At 41.8% G+C, this 20,512-nt stretch overlaps 1 protein-coding gene across 1 annotated transcript in view; it reads left to right on the top strand.

The window, feature by feature from the left end:
• Positions 1-19,255, top strand: part of LOC134965649 (nicotinamide N-methyltransferase-like) — a 62,701-nt gene extending 43,446 nt beyond the window's left edge. Inside the window, exon 3 of the mRNA XM_063941982.1 lies at positions 18,835-19,255. Within this exon, the coding sequence (XP_063798052.1) occupies positions 18,835-19,255 (421 nt within the window). The remainder of the gene's footprint in view (positions 1-18,834) is intronic.
• Positions 19,256-20,512: the final 1,257 nt, after the last annotated feature.

Raw genomic sequence — 20,512 nt, 5'->3', positions numbered from 1 at the left:
TGGCCACCATAAAGGTGCTTGTTCTGCCGTGCATGTGCATACTCGCGCATTGCATATTTTGGCTCACAAAGTCCTGCATATTAGCACATGGTATGAGTAAATACGGTAGCATACGCATTCGCATGGAAAAGCCACAAAGACATATCTGGTATAGTCCATATAGTACATAATTTACACATAGCCTACACGCACCACACCAGCAAGTTACATTTACTTTTGAAGTATAACAACAGAGGGATTCAACTTTACAGGATGTGAGGGGACAGAATTAGGTTAGGAGGTGGTGTTTGGAATCCAGCTGTACAGTATTTCAAGGGCAATATTCCGATTGCAGTTTGCAGAAAGAAGCACGCTCCTGCGCATAGATATGCACAGGAACATAATATTAATATTACACTGTATTTACTGTACTCTTGATATTTGGCAGGAACCCAATGGAGAACATCTGCAAGTGCACCTGGACCAGGCATCGCCCACCTATTCAAACCAACCCATGACCCCTCCTGTACTGTAAATGACCAGCCCTTTGACCTATGGGTGAAGAGATTACAGTTTCTTTTGTTACATGCTTTGGACTATTGTATAAAAGCCAAGCCTCCTGGCTGGTCTCAGACACATGCTCTGATACCTGCTTTTTGGAAGAAGACGCCCTGCTGGCGTTGAAACGCATTAAGGATACAGGTGTACCCTTTCACTTATTGAAGTCAAGCTCATCCTGAACCCACACAGGAGATCAGTTCCTGACAGCCGCTGCACTGCACAGCTTTACACCACCTCACTGATGCCCAGGTGCCGGGGCTCTGGTGCCTTTCTGACCAAGTCGGTGGTCCGTCTAAGTGAGTCCGTATTAGAGCTGGGCAAGGAGACGCAACTACGATATCACTACTCAGAGTGTGGCTGCCTTTCACATAGAGCCAGCGTAATACATCTGTGGCTCCAACAGTCCCTTTTCTACAGCAGATGAACTGCAGGGAGGCTCAGTCGGAGCTGCCTGTGGGAGGTAAGCATAGCTGCTTTTGGGTGAGAGCGCATGCACATCGTGTCACAGAGATAACAATAGCGATCCGGGTCTTATAGCCTATGCACGGCTATATTCCATTCTAACCCGACGGCCATCTCAGACACCGCTCTCCCCTCCCCTGTGCGGGGGTAAACGGCTGGCTGTACAAACATCACTCCGGGCTCTCCCTGCTAAACACCATAACAGCGGTTTGGTTTTGGTGGACATCATTCATCTGTCCATCCTTGCATCTATTTGAGTGCTTATTACCTTCCACAAGGACAACTTCTATCTATAGAAATTTGGAAACCAATATATGTCTGCACGGAATAAGGACTGTTTGGGGACTTCTACATAGCAAGTGAGTTGTTACTGACCCACTATATGGTGTTTAAAAGAGTGTAATTATTATCACTATTGCTCAATACATCATATTGTTTGTGGCCAAATTGTCACAATTACTAAATAATACTTGTATTATTATAATTCATTAGGACACAGTGATTCTGTACCGTATATATTTTATGATAACTCATCTATATTAATTGTACTCCCGGGAGAATTGCTGTTATTTTATAATTTTTATAATAAATGTTTCTATTCTGATTGTTGTGCGCAACTTGGTTTCTGTCTGTATTACATGACCCCTCCTGTACTGTAAATGACCAGCCCTTTGACCTATGGGTGAAGAGATTACAGTTTCCTTTGTTTCATGCTTTGGACTATTGTATAAAAGCCAAGCCTCCTGGTTGGTCTCAGACACATGCTCTGAAGGTCATCTTTCCAGATTGACTGAGGATGGGATCCAGGTGACACAGGTGAACAAACGTATGTATCATTGGTTGTAGCTTCTTCTCTTACGTTATTGTATTTCTGTTGTACCACCTTTTAAGTAAACATTTGTTGCTGCATTGGACAACAACATTACATATACAATGGGTGTCGCATTCCATTCCTGTTAGGGGTTATAAAGTGTATTCCACTGCATGTGTAGCTACTTTGTGCTTACAGCGTGACATCGTGCTTACGCAATGTGTACGCATTTCATAAGGGTATTACACACACGCTTAGCGGTCGCAGCAAACTGAACATTTCTGTATTTAAGGTATTGCTTTTTCTTCCTGTAAGTTAAACGAACTTAAAAATTGGGGGCTCTGTCTGGTTCACCACATACTTACAGGCTTGAAGGTCATAACAGACTTTGGTCTTCCAACAAAGGGTGGGGACGCATATTAAGTAACCTTGCATTGTGTTTGAAACTAGCTTGTGTTGTTAGGCCACGTCTGTTCTGTTTAGTCTTAGAGGTGCTGGTGTAACCCGAGGGAAAAACAGGAAAAAAGCCGTATATTATCTGTGTGTAAATTTTGGCACGAAAAGCATGTACAAAGCATACCGATACTTTGCATACATACTCACATTTTGTTGCCACAGGTTATTACAGTCATTATAGATCTGTGTGAAATCGGATACATTATTTGCTATATATATATATATATTTGAAATAGTGTGTTAAGGGAGTAATTATAAAAACACGAAACGCAGTTTCTGGACTAAACATTTAGGTATAAACTCAAAAGAGGATTGCCCCTCTGGGTGACTTCCAGTGAATGTAAGGAACAATTGTGTGTTGTGTAAGTGAGCAATAGTACTTTTGCTCACATTTATAGAGATAGTGTGGTTTATTGAGTTGCGAATGCACATTTGTACACGTGGTACAGTACGCGAGGACAGCATACAGGAGCACGCACGTGGCGCAGGGACACACACATGGCGTAAGGACACGCACGGTCGCGTGTTTACGCAAAGTTGCGTAGAGTTGTGAGCACAAGTTATGACTGCACAATGGGGGTAATTCCAAGTTGATTGCAGCAGGATTTTTGATACCAATTGGGCAAAACCATGTGCACTGCAGGGGAGGCAGATATAACATGTGCAGAGAGAGTTAGATTTGGGTGGGTTATTTTATTTCTGTGCAGGGTAAATAATGGCTGCTTTATTTTTACACTGCAAATTAGATGGCAGATTGAACACACCCCACCCGAATCTAACTGTCTCTGAACATGTTGTATCTGCCTCCCCTGCAGTGCACATGGTTTTGCCCAATTGCTAACAAAAATCCTGCTGCGATCAACTTGGAATTACCCCCAATAGCAGTTCAATTTAAGGCGGGATAGAATATATTTATACTATAGCACATAACTATCCGATTTTAAAAGCAGATTATTGTAATATTTTGTTAAAACTGTATTACCTCTGGGATAGACTATCAATCAAAAGGAGTGATATTTTTCTGTACAGAAAAACACTGTGTATTTGTGTGAGCTGAAAGAAGGAGTGGACGTATTGATCCCCAGAAGTCGGTATACTATGGAGACATTGAGTTAGCAGAGGCTTAGTGGCGTAAAGCCAGCTACTTTATGTTATAAGACAAATACGCAAGTAGTGAGTAAACTTGCACCGGAGCATGATAGAGTATAGATTGTGAATTGAAGTTTAAGGTTTTTGTGTTACGCTCCGGCTGTGGAGTGCAGCTTGTGAATTCGACTCCAGTGATCGTAGGGCGGATAGATAACAAGTATCTCTACGCTGTGCGATTGGACTGCGCATTTGTGTGTACAATGCGTGGCGCAACGTGATACCATTTTGCTTTTGTGTAAACTGCGTCATCATACGCGTCGTGTAAAGCATACGCAAATGTATTTGTGTATAATAAAAAGAAGTTTTCGCTGTTTCTCTCTCAGGAAAATCTTCCTAGGTAAGACATTCACTGAAAAAGGTGATTGGTCCTACAAAATTCCAGTGAATAGAAACCAGTTGCTGATAGGAACCTCACTGGGTACGCGGTGGTCACTATTGGAGTGAGTCATGGTATGGCCAGTGGAGGCAGAGAGGGAGTGAAAGCACTAGGTTGACTTTTACCATCTGCTTGTATTGTACATTTGGGGATTGTGTTTAAAAAAGTCAGCAATGGGAGCCAATTGAACAAGCGGGGGGTGTTTGGCAGCCAGGGTTCAGGCTGGAGACTTGCAGCCCAGGGGGTCAGCTCGGTTGATAATGTGTGGGAAGTATGATCCACACGCGGAGGATTTTTGTGACTAATGGGTATGTATGACTGTTGATGATGGGGCATCATTCCCTTGGATCGGTAGTTTTGAACCAGAGGTACTACAGAGCATAAGGATTAGGATATGTCTGATCAAATCTAGGAAACAGAGGATCACACATACCAACTGTTTAAATCTGTGGCAACAAGAAGGAGATGTGCAAAGGGAGCTTGCTCACACATCAAGTTCCAAACCTGACTTGAAGGTGATTGCGAGCGCACCACCACCTCCATATGTCGATTGGAAGAAATTGGCTACAAACAATGGTACATCGGTAAATGATAGCAATATGCATAAGCAATGTCTTAACCCTAATCCTTGCAAATTGTATCCCATTTTGAATTCTCCCCAAGGTTGTTAGGATGTCGACGAGCCTAGCACAATATCTGCACTCTCTCTAGCAGCTACCATAGAGGACACTCAGGTGGGCACAGCCCAACCGTTGAGAGCAGTAGCGATGCCCCCCAGTGGAGGGGCGAGTGATGTTGTGTCCACCGATAAGTACGGAACTGTCCATTATGCAGAGACAAAATCTCCCCATATTATAGAGACAAACAAATGAAGTGGTTGAGTTAAACCAGTCAGGCTGATTGCAGTCCCCAATGGGAAGACTGATAATCAGGGTGTAACACCCATCAGGAACATTGCAATGCATTGTCCTTGGTCCCGATCAGAACTTAGGTCAATTATGTCATAATTCCCCGATCCCAGAAAAGATCAAGTCGGATTCCAAAAATTCATTAAAGAATTGGGCAATGCCTATGAACCCACGAACAAAGATTGGCGGACAGTGCTAAGAGCGAGTCTACCCTCAAATATTGACATCCCAAAATGTATAACTAATTGTAAATTAGATGTAGAAGTGCCTCTCACTGATGAGTAAAGACAGGAGAATGTAAGGCATCTTAACATACAATTAGGATTGTATTTCCCTACTTTATTTAAGTGGAACTCATTTTTCTCCATAAAACAGAAGGAAAGTGAAATTGCATCCAAGTATTTCCATAGAGCACTGTAGGAAATGGCTAGATACACTGGGATAGCGGATATAAAGGAAAATGCCAACAACAGGGAGGTAGCTGTCTCTGTACTAATGGATGGACTGAAGGAGGCATTGAGGATCAGAGTGCAAACCTCTCTGCCAAATTGGAGAGGTTTCACGGTAGCTGAACTAAGAGAGTCTGCAATTGAGCATGACCGAAACATCAGTAAACAGGGAGTCGCAAGGGGATAGGTTGATGATGGTAAGTATACAGGCTCTTACAGGGATGTCCAATCAACCTAAACCCCAGGCCCCTGATGGTAAGAAACGGTCAACAACATGTTTCCTTTGCAAGAAAGAAAGGCATTTTAGAAGTAACGGGACACATAACGTATATAGACCCCCTAGACTTGAATACGAACCACATTACCAGACACATAGTTGGGATCAGGGAACACATAGAAGGGATTATGGGCCGCATAGAGGGGAAACAAGGATGTACCCACAGAGGAGGGACTGGCAGGCCCATGGAAACCCACTCAGAAAATGGAAAAAGGTGAACTCTGGCGCAATAGGATAGGTCAACCCAATCACATCCCTATACCTGCCCACAACACAGGTAAAAATACAATGAGAAAAAAGGGGTGAGGGAATGTGATCAAAGGCGCCCAAAATTTAGGAGGAAAGTTTGGAAATAATGTTAGTCATAAAAAATAAAAGAGTTTTGACATGAAATAAATGAAGAAATGGTGGATACAACAATACTTATGGGTTCTTCTAGATGTTCTCAATCAGCTGTCCGTTTGTGATTTAAATCCTCAGACAATCCTCAATTGATATGTGAAAACAAAAAAGTAAGAAAAAAACCAATGTGTAGTACAATTGTTGTAAAGAATGTCTTAATAAGGGTGTCCAGAAAATGAAACCCTGGTGAATGAGGGGCTTGATAGTAGAAAGGATAGATTCTCGCCACCAATATTCTCAGGGTTCAAGACGTACCGAAACTCACATAATATATTGTAGGAATAAACATATAAAGGTATCTTTGTTTGATTTTAGGTACAGCGTACCTCACTCACATGTCCAGTAGGTGTTCTCCACATATAAAGGTATCTTTAGCGGTCTTTAATAATGGTCCAAAGCGGTAAATTTATAAAAGAAAAAGTTTTTTATTTGACATGAGTCAAAAAGAGTAAAAAAATACAGGTAATTTACAATTTGACCTTATCCGTCGGGCAAAAAAATGGGGGTAACGGGAGATAAGATTGAAAAAATCTCCAAATGCTAGAAGGTAGTCCGGAATCCCCTCTGTAAGCAGAAACCCCCAAAGAGATACCTTTAAGATGGTCAAAAACCTGTTTAAAAGTGTGAATCCACGCTCAGCATGCACCAACGACGTTTCAACCGTGTCGGTATTTTTCAAGGTATCTCTTTGGGGGTTTCTGCTTACAGAGGGGATTCCGGACTACCTTCTAGCATTTGGAGATTTTTTCAATCTTATCTCCCGTTACCCCCATTTTTTTGCCCGACGGATAAGGTCAAATTGTAAATTACCTGTATTTTTTTACTCTTTTTGACTCATGTCAAATAAAAAACTTTTTCTTTTATAAATTTACCGCTTTGGACCATTATTAAAGACCGCTAAAGATACCTTTATATGTGGAGAACACCTACTGGACATGTGAGTGAGGTACGCTGTACCTAAAATCAAACAAAGATACCTTTATATGTTTATTCCTACAATATATTATGTGAGTTTCGGTACGTCTTGAACCCTGAGAATATTGGTGGCGAGAATCTATCCTTTCTACTATCAAGCCCCTCATTCACCAGGGTTTCATTTTCTGGACACCCTTATTAAGACATTCTTTACAACAATTGTACTACACATTGGTTTTTTTCTTACTTTTTTGTTTTCACATATCAATTGAGGATTGTCTGAGGATTTAAATCACAAACGGACAGCTGATTGAGAACATCTAGAAGAACCCATAAGTATTGTTGTATCCACCATTTCTTCATTTATTTCATGTCAAAACTCTTTTATTTTTTATGACTAACATTATTTCCAAACTTTCCTCCTAAATTTTGGGCGCCTTTGATCACATTCCCTCACCCCTTTTTTCCCATGGAAACCCACTGTTATCCCCCACACATATTGTAGCTGCCAATGCCCTGCGGGAGGGCCCCACTACACATTAGAGGTTAGGTCATACCTGTAGTCTGAAGCTGGTGAATTGATTGCTGGCCATGGAAGTGAACCTGAGGTCATAGTCGATGTAGCTGGCATACCACTACCTTTTCTTTTAGACACAGGGGCGGCCAGATCAGTACTAAATTCAACCACATGTGTAACAACCACGGGTAAAATGATTTTGGCAATAGGAGTAACGGGAAAGGTGCAACAGTACACTTTGAGTAGACCTGCAGAGATTACGATAGGGCAGTTGCATACCAAACATTCTTTCCTGTTGGCTGCATCGGCTCCGACTAATCTGCTTGTCAGGGATTTCTTGTGTAAAATGCGGTGTGTCATATACTGTACCCCTGAGGGAGTGTTCTTAGATATCCCCGAGAACCGTGCACAGGAAGTACAAGATATATTAGACACCCCTCAAAGGCTAATGTTACACTCCACCGTTATAGACACATGTCCACCGCAGGTAGAGGAAATTATCTTGCAAATACCGGGTTCCCTTTGGACCAAAGATGGACAGGACACTGGATTGATGGCGAATGTAGCCCCAGTAGTAATACAAATAAAAATTGGCAGGATAGCTCCAAAAATCCATCAGTACCCTCTGAAACCAGAGGTGGAATTAGGAATATACCCCATCATAGAAAGGCTGCTACAGCAGGGCATCCTAGTCAGGACGTCCAGCACAGCCAACAGTCCCATCTTCCCTGTGAAAAAGAGTGAAGGGAGGGGTTACAGGCTAGTGCAGGTTCTAAGAGGGATAAACAAGATAGTTGAGAGTCAATTTCCCACAGTAGCCAATCCAGCCATCATCCTCATGCAGATTCCCTCCACCTCCAAGTACTTCACTGTCATCAACCTCTATTCTGCATTCTTTTCTGTCCCTCTCAACCCTGACAGCTAATACCTCTTTGCTTTCACTTACAGGGGAGTACAATATACCTTTACCCGTCTTCCCGAAGGTTTCATTGACAGCCCAAGTATTTTCTCCCAGGCCCTACATGACTGTTTGAAATTATTTCAACCTGAGAGTGTGTCGGTGCTAATACAATATGTTGATGACTTGTTGTTGTGCTCTGATTCATTCGAGTCGTCCCTGGCAGACACTAAACAGCTTCTGTTTCATCTCTCCCAGACAGGACACAAAGTTTCAATGGATAAGTTGCAATTGTGTCGGACTAAGGTTAAATATTTGGGACACTGCTTGACGCAAGGACTTAGGCAACTGACCACTTACAGAATACAGGACATCCAAGACATGACTCTGCCGCAAACTCATCAACAGATCCGCACTTTCCTCGGAATGTATGGGTACTGTCGGAATTGGATTCCAGGGTTCTCTGTCCTGGCACTACCTTTGCAAGAAATGGTCTCCTCGAACAAACCAGAACGGGTCTCTCATACAGAAGAGTCCGATCTGGCATTTGAGATACTAAAACAGTGTTTATCACAAGCACCAGCATTGGGGATTCCAGATTACGATAAGCCCTTTGAATTGTACGGTACTGAAAGCACTGGGTGTGCGGCGGGAGTCTTAACACAGAATGTAGCCTACTACAGTGCAAAGTTGGATACACTATAGCACGGTCTCTCCCCACTTGCCTACGAAGTGTTGCAGCTATAGCTTTGTTGGTAAGTAAAAGCGAGGACGTAGTGTTAGGACACAACTTGACCATTCATACACCACATGCATTATCAGCCTTGCTAAATTCTGCCCAAACAAGACATGTCTCATCCGTTCGGTTTACAAAGTGGGAACTATCACTGATGCCCCCTGTAAACATCACCATAAAGAGGTGCAGCACACTAAATCTTGCAACTTACTTGCCGAGTGTGCCTAGTCATGCACAAAGGGTGGAGGATGAGAATGATGGTGAAGGAGGATTTAGTGCAGACACTTATACGCATGATTGTATGGAATACCTAAACCAGACTTTCACTGCGAGACCTGACATCAGTGACCACCCATTGGAAGGCGTAGACTTTAACTTCTACACTGACGGTAGTTGCCACAGACAGACGAAATTGGGAGACCTGTGCACCGGATACAGAGTTGTAGATGACAAAGGTATCATAGAAGCTGAACCCCTTGGTCCACCTTACTCAGCACAAGTCACTGAGCTGGTAGCACTGACCAGAGCATGTGAGTTAGCAAAGGGTAAGTCAGCTAATATATACACGGACTCTAGGTACGCTTTTGGAGTGGTGCCTGATTTTTAGGCCCTGTGGCACCTCAGAAATTTCATGACGGCAGCTGGCACACCTGTAGTGCATGCGTCACACATCAAGAGGCTTCTGACAGCCATACAGGAACCAGACAGAGTGGCTGTTATCAAGTGTAATGCACAAACTAACAACCAAGACCCAATTTCAATTGGTAACAGCTGGGCAGACGAAGTTGCAAAATCAGCAGCAAGCACCATCACACAAACTAACATGTCCAATTTCCGGAAACCAGGAAATTGGGAAGTGGCATGGAATAACCAGACAATGACCTTTTCACATAGAGCTGATAAAGTACCTATCACCTCCCAACTTCAACGTAACATGGTAAACATGCAACAGTTAATCGAAAAGTAAAATTTGTGTTCCCTATGGAGAGGGCAGTCTGGAAGGTGAAAGGATAATGGCCAGGAGTCCTCAGGACTTTGCACAGATGGACAAGATAAGCCAGTGGCCCCCAGGGCATATCTTCCGAGCCTAGCTGAGTTGGCACACGGTCTGACTCATCTGGGCAAGGAAGGTATGTGCAAATTGGTAAGAGCCTACTGGAGTGCACCAGGGTTCTCTTCTCATGCAGGTAAGAAAGCAATGACACGTCTTACTTGCTTGAGGAAGAATATTGGTAAGACAATACCAACGGGGCCATCCCATATCCCTCCTACAGATGGACCTTTCCAGGTAATACAAATCGACTTCATACAGTTACCACCCTGTAGGAATTTAAAGTATGTGTTAGTATGTACCGATGTCTTTTCAAACTAGGTAGAAGCATTCCCCACTGCCACAAGTACTTCCATGTTCACTGCAAAGAAAATCGTGCAGGAATTTGAGTGTAGATATGGTATCCCTAGAATGATTGAAAGTGATAAGGGTACCCATTTTACAGGTGAAGTCTTTCAGGTCATGTGCAAATTGATGGGTATTAATAGTAAGCTGCATACTCCAAACCGGCCACAGGCAAGTGTGAAGGTGGAGAGAATGAACAGCACTATTAAGAACAAGCTGAGCAAAGTGATGGCTGAAACTGGACTGTTGTGGCCAGAAGCACTGCCACTAGTGTTGTATAGTATCTGAACCACTCCCAGGTCACCGCTGAACTTATCACCCTTTGAAGTTCTTTTTGGATGACAACCTCATGTAATGATAGACCCCAGGATGATTTGAAGTGCAGTAATGAAATAACTGTGCAATATTTGGTTAGAATGTGCCAGCAACTGAGAAACCAGTAAAGGAATCTAAAACTAGCGATTCCTGATCTACCAAACTGTATTTGTCATGACATTGAACCTGGGGATTATGTGATGATTCAAAATTTTCTACGCTCAGGTTGCCTCATTGACAGGTGGGAAGGACCGTATCAAGTTTTGTTGACCAGCATGACAGCACTAAAGGTTGCCGAGAGAGAGACTTGGGTCCACTCGTCCCACTGCAAGAAGGTGGCTGACCTGGAGAAAACTCGTGACAAAGAGAAAGGTGAAGAGAACCTTGTATCACTAGAGAATCTATTCCGGGAAAGCTGAGAGGCAGGACTGACGGACAGCACCTGAGCGTGGAGAGCAACAAAATTAAGGACGGTTGTCGTAACATTTTTCTTTTTCACCCCCACTGCATTTTTCTTTTTTTTTCCTATTCTATTTTTGCTCCTTAACGAAATGGATCCACACCAAGGGACTGTGTTTTGGCTTTTTCTGTTGACTCTGTTTTTGATAAGGACAATCTGTTTTTGTGAGGGCCCCCGAGATGTCGAGCAAGGATCTGGAATGGGTTCTGATGGAGAGTACGGATTCGTAGGACCCCAGGATCTGCGCATCTCTTTGGTCAAAGCTGGTATCAGTAAGAGATCTGGTAGTCACGGAGCTCTGAGGCAATGTGAAGGGTTATTGTCTGATGAATACTGCATATGTAGGTATTGCGAAAACATAACTGAAGATGGGTGCATCCAGAGATGTCAGTCAAACAGTAATATCGACATGAGCGGACATCCTTTGAGTGATTACCACTCATTAGTGGGTACGGTCTTAAACCAAACAGAATGCTGGGTGTGCACACAAGTACCTCAAAGACAGAGTAAGTCGGGCTTAGTACCATACCCTTTAACAGTAGATGAGGTACTTGAATTATGGGGGGGGGGATCGGTGGACAAGTAATTCAACATATCTAGGCCCCCTAGCTTGAAGCTCCACCAGTACCACGTAGATAGGTCACTATTGTGCTTTAACGTGTCCAATTTCCGGAAACCAGGAAATTGGGAAGTGGCATGGAATAACCAGACAATGACCTTTTCACATAGAGCTGATAAAGTACCTATCAACTCCCAACTTGTACGTAAGATAGCCACAAGCAGGAAGTACTTTCGATATAGGTATACACGTGGGATCAGAACCATGTGGGCTGGAAAAGTGTCACAAGGGTATTGTGCCCACATCATCCAGCCCGATACTTGTACTGAGCAAATGGGAGAACTGGGGACTGGTTTCTTTATAAGAAAATCTGTGATATGGTTTTGTTGCTTTTTGTCCCTTATGTTCTCCCAGATGATGCCTACTTCATATGTGAAAGGAAAGCGTACAAGTGGCTTACTCCGAGCTCTGAATGGTTGTGTTATAATGGCAGAGTACTACCAGAGGATATGACCATTGCACATGACAAAATGAAAGATATTCACTGCAACGCTCAAACTCCTTATACTCATACACATTATGAACACATTTTCAAGAGACACCTCATAGATAGGACAGAGCACGCAGCCTCTGATTTGATCCATTTGATTCAAATTCTTCTCACATTAGACATTACCCATACTGCCAGAAGAATTATACATTACAGGTACATCCATGTGCTAGCGAACTTGATAGATAATATCACTGAGATGTATGATGACACCTACAGGTATACGTGCAGGGAGTTACAAGCCTAAATGAAGGAGCTGGTCCAGCATAGTATGGTCCTGAATTATGTCACGGTGGGTACTGTGTTATTCTGGCAACTGAATATGGTGTGAAGTGCTGAACGTATATTACGAATAGTACTGAAGACCCAACGAAGATCATCGATCAAAAGATGGACGAGATCTTGCAGTTGAAGTGGTAGTACAGACGGAAGCACAACCTTACCTTGACGGCTGTGGGTAATGAATTGACTGGCTTGGCCTCATGGTTGAACCCACTCAAATGGTTTTCTGGGTTAGGAGAGTGGGCGCAAAATGTAATTGCAAGTGTGGGAAAGTTTATCCTCAGTATCCTAGGTGTTATCATAATTATTGGTCTGATATTCAGATGTGTTTGAATTTTGACGCGGCACAAACACAGGACAAATTTGATGAGTCTAAGGACTGAGGGCGTTGTAACGGCAGCAGATTTGATTTATGATCCATCCATAGAAACAGTGTTATGATAAGGATTGCAAATTAATTTGATAGCCTGTTTCTTTCACCATTTTTCTGTTTTCCCCTCTATCCAGAAACATCCAACTGGAAAAGACTTCAAAATACCCAAATTTGTGTAAATGTATTTTTATATGTCTTACCCTCATCTCTGCAATCTTCAATCAATGGCACACATAGTCGATAAATGTATATCATACACGTACGTCTCTCCCACATGTATCATCAGATAAATGTGCTCCCCATTTGTTCGTATAAGAAGCCGGAAAGGAGAAGGTTAATGGCCTTTGCCTAGAAAGACCTCCAAAGTGTTTGTTTGCTCATGTACAGACCCTTAATATGGGATAAGAAGGATTTAATGTATACTTTGCAGTACCTCGAAGCTTACTTAGAACATATACGGCATATACATATATACACGGTCAATCAAACTTTGTATACAATGTATAAGTAATATTTTCAGTTTTATTAGTTATGTGTGGCATTTACTGTTTACTGCCAAAGGGTGGACTGTCGAAGTTGAAAATATTAGACCCACATGCTTCACGTGCAAACACCACACAGAGTGGCCTCCATGCGGGTGCTTCTTCAGCTGTGTAGGCGCATGCTCAAACGTTGCGTATTTTGGCTCACGAAGTCCTGCGTATTAGCTCGCGGTATGAGTAAATACGGTAGCATACGCATTCGCATGGAAAAACCACATAGACATATCTGATATTTAATTCACATAGTACATCATTTACACATAGCCTACACGCACCACACCAGCAAGTTACATTTACTTTGGAAGTATAACAACAGAGGGATTCAACTTTACATGATATGAGGGGACAGAATTAGGATAGGAGGTGGTGTTTGGTATCCAGCTGTACAGTATTTCAAGGGCAATATTCCGATTGCAGTTTGCAGAAAGCAGCACGCTCCTGCTCATAGATATGTGTAGGAACGTAATATTAATATTACACTGTATTTACTGCACTCTTGATATTTGGCGGGAACCCAGTGGAGAAAATCTGCAAGTGCACCTGGACCAGGCATCGCCCACCTATTAAAACCAACCCATGACCCCTCCTGTACTGTAAATGACTAGCCCTTTGGCCTATGGGTGAAGAGATTACAGTTTCCTTTGTTTCATGCTTTGGACTATTGTATAAAAGCCAAGCCTCATGTCCAGTCTCAGACACATGCTCTGAAGGTCATCTTTCCAGATTGACTGAGGACCGGATTCGGCTGGCGCAGGCGAACAATCGTATGTATCATTGGTTGTAGCTTCTTCTCTTGTGTTATTGTATTTCTGTGGTACCCCCTTTTAAGTAAACATTTGTTGCTGCGTTGGACCACAACATTACATATACAATGGGTGTCAAATTCCTTTCCTGTTAGGAGTTATAAAGTGTATTCTGCCGCACATGTAGCTACTTTGTGCTTACAGCGTGTACTCATTTCATAGGGGTTTTACACACACGCTTAGCGGTCGCTGCATCCTTAACCTTTCTGTATTTAAGGTATTGATTTTTCTTCCTGTAAGTTAAACAAACTTAACAATGTTACTGTGCGTATGTTCTCCGGGGTCTGTGCTCCCTACAATATGTAGGGAAAACCACTAGAACTATTAAGAGCAGGTTCAGAGAACTTAGATGCATTATCTTGATTAGAAAAGTCATGCATAGTGTGTCTCATAATTTTTCAAAATACCATGAAGGAGACCCTAAAGGTTTATCTATTGTGGCAATAGAAAAATATAATAACACAAAAGGGGGAGGTAATATGTTTAGACAGCTCTGTATAGGTGAATCATCTTAGATTTTTAAACTAGAGACTCTCACTCCTAAATGCCTCAATGATGCATTGGATTATATATGTTTAGATGGTTAATTAACCACTTAAATCATGATTTATTTTGCCAAAAACTGCTCCAAAATTGTCAGTTTTTTTATGAGTGAAAAAGGTGAAGAACATGAATTTAACCCTTTCACAAATGATTTTAGTTAAAAAAAAAAAGAAAAAGAGAAAAAAAAAGTTTTTGTTTTTACATTTTTTTTTATATTTTTAAAAACTTCGAAACATTGATCAGGAACATTGTGACCATCAGAACATTGGGAACATCGCGACCATCGCGGCTTTCATTTTGAAAGCTGGGACAGCCTGCAGGTATACAGGGGGCTCTGGGGGTGGATTGGGAGGGTTCATTTACACTTCCCAGCAGCTGCCATTGACTGCAGCTGCTGGAGGGGGGATCGTGCCATGCTGACCGATCAGCAGTGATCAGCAGCACGGCAATCAGTAGGGGAGAGTTCAGCTTCTGGTCCCTCTGACTGCAGCTGCTGGAGGGGGGGATCCTGCCATGCTGACAGATCAGCAGTGATCGACAGCACGGCAATCAGTGGGGGAGAGTGCAGGGAGGCTGCTGGACCTCCGGGTCCCTCTGACAGCAGCAGCAGAAAGGAAGTTTATCTTCCCTGCCGCTGCTAACACTCTCTATCTGACTGGTCACATCCTGGGCAACCAGGTCAGATAGAGCACTTGCAGGCATGGTCGCATCTGATGTGACCATGCCAGGCAAGTGGTTAAGTATGTGCCATCTCCTATGAGACCCAATGTAACCTATTATGTTTGGTATGGATATAGGATGAAGATGATATTGAAAAAGGAAGAGGTTGTTCTACAGTTTTATTCCACTAAACCATAATAATAGGTCTAATATACAGACTGGGGATTTCTTTGAGGGTGGAGGAAAAACTAAGGAGGGGGAAAATCATGCGAAATAGTTGAAAATATCCTTTGAAAGAACTAGTAGTTTTTTTCTGTGGATGTAGAACCCAATCTGGCAGATTGTTACTTAGAAGGGTTAATTTATGTGTAAAGTTAGAATTCTATATGGAGGACTGTAATTATTAAACATAAATGTAGATATACTCCCCTGGTTAATGCGACTCTGGAGATGTTCCACTTGTTTCTTGGAGTAACGTAGAGCATGGAAAAATTAGAAAACACAAAAAGATCCTTGTGTAATACTGTTGGGTAGGATTGCACTTTTGTCTAATAATGAATTTAGTACTCCAATAATGATATGTCACGGGGTCTCATACCCCTATATCAAATCACTCACAATCATGAATGGAAAGACAGGCTTCTTATACAAATTAATGGAAAACCACGACCATGTAGGGTCAGGGGATGCCCCCTTTAGTGAAGACTCACAGGTAGAAAGCTTGTATTCAGGCCTATATAATACTCAGTCACGTGGATCCAACACCAAGTATGAAAACCAGGGGATGACCCCTGTTATCAGAACACTCACAGACTAAAACTTGTAAAGATGCATGGTAAGTGGGTCTTTTTCCTTCTTTTTTCCTTTTTTCAATCCACAATCATCTCCCAGACATTAATCCTCAGGAGAAAATGTGTAAGTGAACCAAATCTTTTTCACTCATAAAAACACTTTATTAAAACAACTTCACCAGATAGCGTCCTCACCGTAGCACAGGTACCCCCACCTATGCGTTTCGATCCTCCAGGGATCTTTGTCACCTTGACAAAGATCCCTGGAGGATCAAAACGCGTAGGAGGGGGTACCTGTGCTACGGTATAAGAAGCCTTTCCATTCATGATTGTGAGTGATTTGATATAGGGGTATTAGACCCCGTGACATATCATTATTGGAGTACTAAATTCATTATTAGACAAAAGTTCAATCCAACCCAACAGTATTACACAAGGATCTTTTTGTGTTTTCTATTTTTTTCATGCTCTACGTTACTCCAAGAAACAAGTGGAACATCTCCAGAGTCGCATTAACCAGGGGTGTACATTAATTTCTCTCATTTGTCTTTTTTTTTATTTGTTTGGGTGCACATATTGGCCAGTGATATCTTGTGTTTGTGGCTATTGTCTGGGATCTAGAGTGTGATCCCCCCATCTCAGGGCTTATTAGAGCTGCCCAATTGTGTGCACAGGGACTATATATTCTTTTTTTCTGATACATGTAGATATGTGTTCTTATATTTATGTCACATTACAAAGAGATTTTTCATACTGTATATGTGTGTTAATATAGGTTGTATATGGATTGGCATATATTATATTGGGACCTTGAATAAAGAGTTGTTGGAAATCAGAGGAAATAACACTGTTTGTGAATATAAATTGAAAGGCGCTAGCAAGCCATAAGGTCATTTGTTATAGTTGGGAGACTTATACTTAAGTAGATATATTTTTGATTGTATTGGTATAGAATTTCCATGAGGATTTTATATGAATGTTTTATTAGTCTTACTAGTTTTGAAATCCATGAATGTGGATAACATACGTATGGACACTCATCAGTTGATACAGCTGGGATTCATTAATGAGGAATCACATGTATAAAAGAGTAAAGAACCAAGGAGTCTGCAGTCTTTAGAAAGTCCCAGTGCATTGTGGGATGAAACGTGTTGACCCTATCAGTCACTGGCTTACCTCTACTGCATCACCAGCACAGGGAGATACGCTGCTGTAAGTGACTGAAACTACCCCGGCACTGTGGTCTGCACTGGCAGCGACAAACATCCGTCAGCTAACCAAACAGAACGAAATGCTTACCAGCGCTGTTACCTGCCCCAGCCGGTGATAGCCTCACCACCGGGAGAAGAGGAATGGGGGCTTGATCACAGTGGAAGGATCGCCACACATGTGCAGGGGTAACTATTATAGCGGCCACGCTACAGTAATCAGTATTATGTGTCTGAACTTAGCCGGGATGCTGGCAGCCAGCATTGACTAAGCGGAACATTGTTACCAGTAAAAGCCTGTGGGTGCAGTGAGGTAATTCATTTATTTGTAAATTCTAGTGCTACAAAAATGCCACTTAGTTGCAAAAAATATTAAAGTAAAAGTTTCCCAGTATATTGCTACATTAGAATAACAACACTAGGGAGCATTAAGGACCATTGATGAACTGTCCATGTCCTGCAAGTCACCAGGGACACTTAATGAACAAGTCTCATGCAATTATATTTGTATTTTATTGTGTGATTTTTTTTTGTATTTTAATATGTATGTTTAAATGAATGTACAGTTATATTTTATAAAGTATCGGCCTTCCAATGTTTACTGCTGAGAATGCAGCTACTTTATTATATGTTTATTGTAGTTTACAAGAAGCGCGGTGCATTACTTTAAATTAATTGGTCTCAAATATATTTTCACCCTTTCATCAAATATTTTTTTCACCCTTTTGTGATCTTGTAACCTTATTGATTAATGGTTGAATCAAGATTTTTTAAATAGAATAAATGTTAAGTTTTAAGTTATTTACCAGAACATATTCATTCTGTTTCATAATTGACCTAATATATGTTTAAAGAGTGCGTCCAAAAAATAGTTTTTTGTCTTTCTCTCTTCTTCTTTAATATTGTAGCTTGATCTACAAAAAATATTTGTGATCACCACAAATAGGTAACTGCTGTTGATTGCCTAAATTAAGCAGTATTCATATTCATTTTTTTCACTGTTATAATAGTTTAGATATATGTGATATATGTGATCAGTTGGTGCAGAACAAATAACATTAATTGCAATTGTATGAGGATAAGCAATAAAGAAATCTGATGCTCTGATCATCTTCAGTCTTATTCTCAGCTTTATAATTGATTGTAGCTGTGTTTTAAGCAGAGAATAAAGCAGGTAGGAGCTGAGTGTTCTGGATAGAGGTATCCAATGGCCATCTGTTTCCTACCACTGCCATATAAAGTGCTCCTGAAAGATTAAAGGGGTGCCTGATTGAAAGTGTAGAATAATGCCCCATCTCTACCACTTTCAAGGAACCCTTCTAGGAAACAAACAATGCCTTCATAAATTATACATTCCCACGTATTCAATCTCCTTATAAAACCATATCTTATTTCTCATGTGGTGTCATGGCTAGTCCTAGATCCCAATGAACCTTATTGTGTTTGTATATTTCAGTGACCAGTGTCAGGACAAAGACATGACATTGAAGACGGCAATAACAAAGATCATGAAATGTGACATTGACAATGAGAATCTCACAGACCCGGAGGTGCTCCCACCAGCAGACTGTGTCATCAGTACAGGGATGTTGGATTTAATCAGCAAAGACCAAGATGATTATATAACTAATTTCAGAAAATTTGTGAAGCTACTAAAACCTGAAGGATACATGATATTGTTTGGGGTTTTAAATACAACTTATGCGATGGTTGGTCAGGACAAGGTACATGTGTTCAGATATGATGAGAAATTTGCAAGAAAAGTTCTCACTGATGAAGGGTTTGTTATTGATCACTGTGCAGTCCAGAAAAGAACATCAGATAGTGACCTTATTGACTATGAGGCAGCAATGTTTATTACAGCTCATAGAGAGTAATAAGGGCCTAATTCTGAGTCATATATTTAATACCGCACATGTGTCTAAATCGCACTGTGTATACATCCTGATTGTGTTTGTACACAGTTGAAGTAGCTTTGACACACACACATAGAAGTGTATTGAAAATGTATAAGGAGGGGGCCCGTATACAGGGCCTAATTCTGAGTTGATTGCAGCAGCATATTTTTTAGCAGATGGGCAAAACCATGTGCACTGCAGGTAGGGGGGGAAGATATAACATGTGCAGAGAGAGTTAGATTTGGGTGTGGTGTGTTCAAACTGAAATCTAAATTGCAGTGTAAAAATAAAGCAGCCAGTATTTAACCTGCACAGAAATTAAATAACCCACCCAAATCTAACTCTCTCTGCACATGTTATATCTGCCTTCCCTGCAGTGCACATGGTTTTGCCCAATTGCTAACAAACTTGCTGCTGCAATCAACTCAGAATTACCCCCATAGTTTCTGTATGGGCCACCTCCTCTCCGCTGGTGAAGTAGACTCTGGCTTCGTGACACAGTTTGCTCGGCATGCGCAGGTCTCTGAGAACTTGTCACCTGCACCTTGTTCCCAAGGAAAATCTCTACTGCACAAATCACAAGGATAATGGCCACGGCGGACACTTTCCCTGTGATTTTTGCAGTTCTGCAGCCAGTGCGGGGACAGCGGAGTGATAAGTAAACTTATATGGGTGCAGGGTGTGCGGTGTGTCGGTTTGAAAACAGGGGGCGTGGATCACAATCACATTATTCCTGTGAAGCCATGCCCCCTTTTTGCCAAGCCCATGTCCCCTTTTTGGGCGCAGGAGTCCCTACTTCACCATGGAGAGTGTTCGGTGGTATGTACAGTATGTAAGTGTCATGGAAGTGTTGCAGGTACAGATGTGACCACTTACACCTTTTCTGTACATACCACGACTAAACTTTTTCTACATGCAGCGAGTGGATGGATTTAAAAAAAATTGTTTCCGATAATAGAATATGTATAAAGTATCATAATAAAGCATGGCTAATCTCAGACTCTATGGCATGCTAAACCGTGCCACACATGGCAGGATATAGGAAAGGTGTATGAGGACACATCTGTATGTCGGTGAAGTGGCTGTGTATAGAGACGTTTAGACACTCACATTGGAGGTCACACTCAGATAGAAACTCTGCACCTAGCATGGGGCTGGGGTAAGTGTCTATGGTGTGACTGATGGTGACATGTAAAGATGTACTGAGCGGTGTTACAGTGTCTACAGATGCTGGAG

This window comes from Pseudophryne corroboree, chromosome 10 (assembly GCF_028390025.1).
Source record: "Pseudophryne corroboree isolate aPseCor3 chromosome 10, aPseCor3.hap2, whole genome shotgun sequence".
Classification (NCBI taxonomy): Eukaryota; Metazoa; Chordata; class Amphibia; order Anura; family Myobatrachidae; genus Pseudophryne; species Pseudophryne corroboree.
This window is presented reverse-complemented; position numbering and strand designations above follow the sequence as displayed.